This window comes from Oryza sativa, chromosome 5, assembly GCF_034140825.1.
Source record: "Oryza sativa Japonica Group chromosome 5, ASM3414082v1".
Classification (NCBI taxonomy): Eukaryota; Viridiplantae; Streptophyta; class Magnoliopsida; order Poales; family Poaceae; genus Oryza; species Oryza sativa.
The window spans coordinates 30,107,016-30,111,684 of record NC_089039.1 but is presented as its reverse complement, the minus strand read 5'-3'; the positions used below and the strand labels follow the sequence as shown (position 1 = coordinate 30,111,684).

The window sequence follows — 4,669 nt, the reverse complement described above, 5'->3', positions numbered from 1 at the left end:
TGAGCATGCATTGATTCCTATCCCTTGTCTACCTTAGAAGTCAGACCTGTTCTTCGATCGCAAGCGCCGCTCCGAGCTTCAGAGTCGCCGCCCTTAGCTTTATCGTCTTCTTAGTCTGTTTGCATGCTAGTTTTTGTGTTTAGGTTTGTTGCTTGTGGGTTAGTCGGCGGTCGATATCATGTGTGAGTGGTATGACAGCCTTAATTAGGAATTGCATGCCTCTTTTTCAGTGTTTTAATCAAGATTAAGATAATTGCACTTAATTTTATAAGAAAGATTAGTTTCCGAGCCGTCTGTTTTCTTCCTTTCTCTTATTTCTACCTATCCTCATCCAGATGGTGAAGACAAGGAATGATCCCCGTGACTCCAACGACGCCAGTGGCAGCGAAGAGCAGACAGATGAAGCTCATACCAGTGGTGCACCTGGCAGCAGTTCATCTCCGCCGCCCGAGAACCCAACAGTCACTCAGATGATGACAATGATGATGCAACAGATGCAGCAACATTACCATCAGATGTTGCAGCAGGCGCAACAGAACTAGCAGTTTGGTCCTCCACCATCACACGTGTCCAAACTGTTAGACTTTCTTCGTATCCAGCCACCCACTTTCTCAAGCACCACCAACCCAATAGAGGCCAACGACTGGCTCCGTGCTATTGAGAAGAAGCTGAACCTACTGCAATGCAATGACCAAGAGAAAGTTGCTTTTGCTACACACCAGTTGCAAGGTCCCGCTTCTGCCCGGTGGGATAACTACGTGGTGACCCGTCCAGATGCAACGAAGGTTACATGGGTAGAGTTTTGTCAAAACTTTAGGAAGGCACAGATTCCTGAAGGGATTATGGCACAACAGAAGAGAGAGTTCCGTGCATTGCAACAAGGAACCAGAACGGTTACAGAGTACCTGCACGAGTTCAACCGCCTCGCGCGCTACGCTCCTGAGGACGTGCGCACCGATGCTGAGAAGCAGGAGAAGTTTTTGTTTGGGCTCGACGATGAATTGACCAACCAGCTAATCTCCGGAGTCTATGAGGACTTTGAGAAGCTTGTGGACAAGGCTATTCGCCAGGAAGAGCAACGCAACAAAATGGACCGAAAAAGAAAGGCAGCTCAGATCAGCTTTCCTCAGGGGAACAATCAGAAGCCTCGCTTCATGACGGGACAGCTAGGTGGGCCTTCCACCCTGATCGTCTGTCAGCACCGTCCCTATCACCCGAGTAACTTCAACAACGATTACAACGGTGGCAGTCACAACAACAGTAAGCAGCACAACCACAACTCGACTCCACCCCCACTAATGGCACCAGCTCAGTCAGATCCGCCAGCTGTGTCAGCTCAGTCAGAACAACCCAAGAAGGGGGCTGTAGGAAAGCCAGGACCTTGCTTCAACTGTGGCAAGAACGGCCACTTTGCTAGCAAGTGTCCGAAGCTGAATCGCACTAGACCCAGGTTCATCCAGGCCCGCGCCAATCATGTGTCTGCAGAGGAAGAACAGGCAGCACCAGAGGTCGAGTTGGGCACGTTTCCAGTGAACTCATATCCAGCAACAGTTCTCTTTGATTCAGGTGCCTCGCATTCTTTCATTTCCAAAAGATTTGCTGGGACACATGGATTATCGGTAGTGGAACTTAAAATACCGATGAAGGTTCATACCCCTGGAAATGATATGAGGACAGCACACTACTGCCCCTCGGTGACTATAGAGATCAAAAGATCACCGTTTCTGTCCAACCTCATCCTTCTCGAATCTAAAGACCTGGATGTCATTCTCGGAATGGATTGGTTGACCAGAAACAAGGGAGTGATTGACTGCGCAAGCCGCACCATCACCCTAACCAACGACAAAGGGGAGAAGATCACCTTCCGTTCCCCAGCGTCGCAGAAGTCCGTAGCGAGTCTGAATCAGGCTGCTATTGAGGGTCAGACAGAAACAGTGGAGAAAAGTCCCAGGAAGTTGGAGGATATTCCTATAGTACAAGAGTATCCTGAGGTGTTCCCAGAAGACCTCACTACAATGCCACCGAAGAGAGAAATCGAGTTCCGGATCGATTTGGCACCCGGGACTGCTCCAATTTACAAGAGGCCGTACAGAATGGCAGCTAATGAGCTAGCAGAGGTCAAGAAGAAGGTTGACGAACAGCTGCAGAAAGGGTACATCCGACCGAGTACTTCACCTTGGGGTGCTCCGGTGATCTTTGTGGAGAAGAAAGACAAGACCAAGAGGATGTGCGTGGATTATCGCGCCCTTAATGAGGTCACAATCAAGAACAAATATCCGTTGCCCAGAATTGATGACCTGTTTGATCAGCTAAAAGGAGCTAAGGTGTTTTCCAAGATAGACCTGCGATCAGGCTATCATCAGTTGAGAATTCGGGAAGAGGATATTCCCAAGATAGCCTTCACCACTCGGTATGGGTTGTTTGAGTGCACGGTTATGTCCTTTGGACTCACCAATGCACCGGCTTTCTTCATGAACTTGATGAACAAAGTGTTTATGGAGTTTCTTGACAAGTTTGTCGTGGTATTTATTGACGACATACTTATTTATTCAAAATCAGAAGAGGAACATGAGCAGCATCTCCGTCTGGTACTCGAGAAATTGAAGGAGCACCAGCTATATGCCAAGTTTAGCAAGTGTGACTTCTGGTTATCGGAGGTCAAATTTTTGGGTCACATCATTTCTGCTCAAGGCGTGGCAGTGGATCCATCAAATGTGGAGTCAGTTACAAAGTGGACCCCACCAAAGACAGTTTCTCAAATCCGGAGTTTTCTTGGACTTGCGGGCTATTACCGTCGGTTCATCGAAAATTTCTCCAAGATTGCCAGGCCCATGACACAGTTGCTAAAGAAAGATGAAAAATTCAAGTGGTCAGCTGAGTGCAACCAAAGTTTTGAAGAACTCAAGAAGAGGTTAGTCTCTGCACCAGTTCTAATTTTGCTAGATCAGACAAAAGACTTCCAAGTCTACTGTGATGCATCTCGCCAAGGGTTGGGATGTGTGTTGATGCAAGAAGGCAGAGTGGTCGCATACGCTTCGCGACAGTTGCGTCCACACGAGACCAATTATCCCACTCATGACCTTGAGTTAGCAGCAGTGGTTCATGCTCTGAAAATCTGGCGGCACTATCTTATTGGCAACCGCTGTGAAGTATACACTGATCACAAGAGTCTGAAGTACATCTTCACTCAGCCTGACTTGAATCTCCGACAGCGAAGATGGCTGGAGTTAATTAAAGATTATGACATGGGGATACATTATCATCCAGGCAAAGCAAATGTGGTAGCAGATGCTTTGAGCAGAAAAAGCTATTGCAATGCCTTATGCACTGAAGACATGTGTGGCAAATTGCAGCAAGATCTTGAGCACCTAAATTTGGGTATCGTGGAACACGGGTACGTTGCTGCCCTAGAGGCACGGCCTACGCTCGTGGATCAAGTCAGAGCAGCTCAGGTAAATGATCCTGAAATAGCTGAGCTAAAAAAGAATATGAGGGTCGGAAAAGCCCGAGATTTCCATGAGGATGAACATGGCACAATCTGGTTGGGAGAAAGATTGTGTGTGCCTGACGACAAAGAACTGAAGGATCTCATACTCACAGAAGCTCATCAAACTCAGTATTCAATTCATCCCGGCAGTACTAAAATGTACCAGGACCTCAAAGAGAAATTATGGTGGGCCAGCATGAGAAGAGAGATAGCCGGATTCGTCGCACTCTGCGATGTTTGTCAGCAAGTCAAAGCAGAACATCAGAGGCCCGCAGGACTGCTACAACCCCTTCCGATCCCGGAATGGAAATGGGAAGAAATCGGAATGGACTTCATCACTGGTTTGCCCAGGACATCGTCAGGGCATGATTCAATTTGGGTAGTCGTGGATCGCCTCACGAAAGTTGCTCATTTCATTCCGGTGCACACTACCTATACGGGGAAAAGGTTGGCAGAGCTGTACTTAGCAAGGATCATGTGTCTGCATGGGGTACCTAAGAAGATAGTATCTGATCGAGGGAGTCAAATCACTTCAAAATTTTGGCAGAAACTGCAAGAAGAATTGGGGACTCATTTGAATTTCAGCACGGCTTATCATCCGCAAACTGATGGTCAGACCGAAAGGGTCAATCAGATCTTGGAAGATATGCTGCGAGCGTGTGCGCTCGATTTTGGTGGAGCATGGGATAAAAGTCTGCCTTATGCGGAATTCTCTTACAACAACAGTTATCAAGCCAGTTTGCAAATGGCACCGTTTGAAGCGTTGTACGGACGGAAATGCCGCACTCCGCTCTTCTAGGATCAAACTGGAGAACGCCAATTGTTTGGGACGGAAGTATTAACTGAAGCAGAGGAGAAAGTCAGAACCGTCAGAGAAAGGCTAAGAATTGCGCAATCTCGACAGAAGAGTTATGCTGACAACCGCCGAAGAGAGCTTACTTTTGAAGCAGGGGATTATGTGTACCTTCGTGTCACTCCGCTTCGGGGAGTACACCGCTTCCAAACCAAAGGCAAGTTGGCACCACGCTTTGTGGGACCATACAGGATCTTGGAACGTAGAGGTGAAGTCGCTTACCAGCTTGAGCTCCCATCTAATATGGTTGGAATCCACGATGTGTTTCATGTATCTCAATTGAAGAAGTGTTTGAGGGTACCTGAGGAACAAGCTAGCTCAGAGCACAT

The 4,669-nt window shown here is 47.7% G+C and overlaps 1 protein-coding gene across 1 annotated transcript; it reads left to right on the top strand.

Moving 5' to 3' along the window:
- The first annotated feature begins 335 nt into the window (after nucleotides 1-335).
- On the top strand, nucleotides 336-4,246 carry LOC136356703 (uncharacterized). The gene is made up of 5 exons (XM_066310950.1): nucleotides 336-461; nucleotides 600-785; nucleotides 972-2,129; nucleotides 3,354-3,452; nucleotides 4,214-4,246. The coding sequence occupies exons 1-5, from the start codon at nucleotides 336-338 to the stop codon at nucleotides 4,244-4,246; spliced, it is 1,602 nt and encodes a 533-aa protein (XP_066167047.1).
- The last annotated feature ends 423 nt before the right edge of the window (nucleotides 4,247-4,669 follow it).

What these genes read in the sequence shown, in the direction of transcription:
- LOC136356703 (XM_066310950.1), top strand. Translation starts at nt 336, where the DNA reads ATGGTGAAGACAAGGAATGATCCCCGTGACTCCAACGACGCCAGTGGC. An exon ending in CCCGTCCAGATGCAACGAAG is followed by an intron (nt 786 to 971) that starts GTTACATGGGTA and finishes GCTGAGAAGCAG; the next exon opens with GAGAAGTTTTTGTTTGGGCT. An exon ending in TAGCAGAGGTCAAGAAGAAG is followed by an intron (nt 2,130 to 3,353) that starts GTTGACGAACAG and finishes GGCAAATTGCAG; the next exon opens with CAAGATCTTGAGCACCTAAA.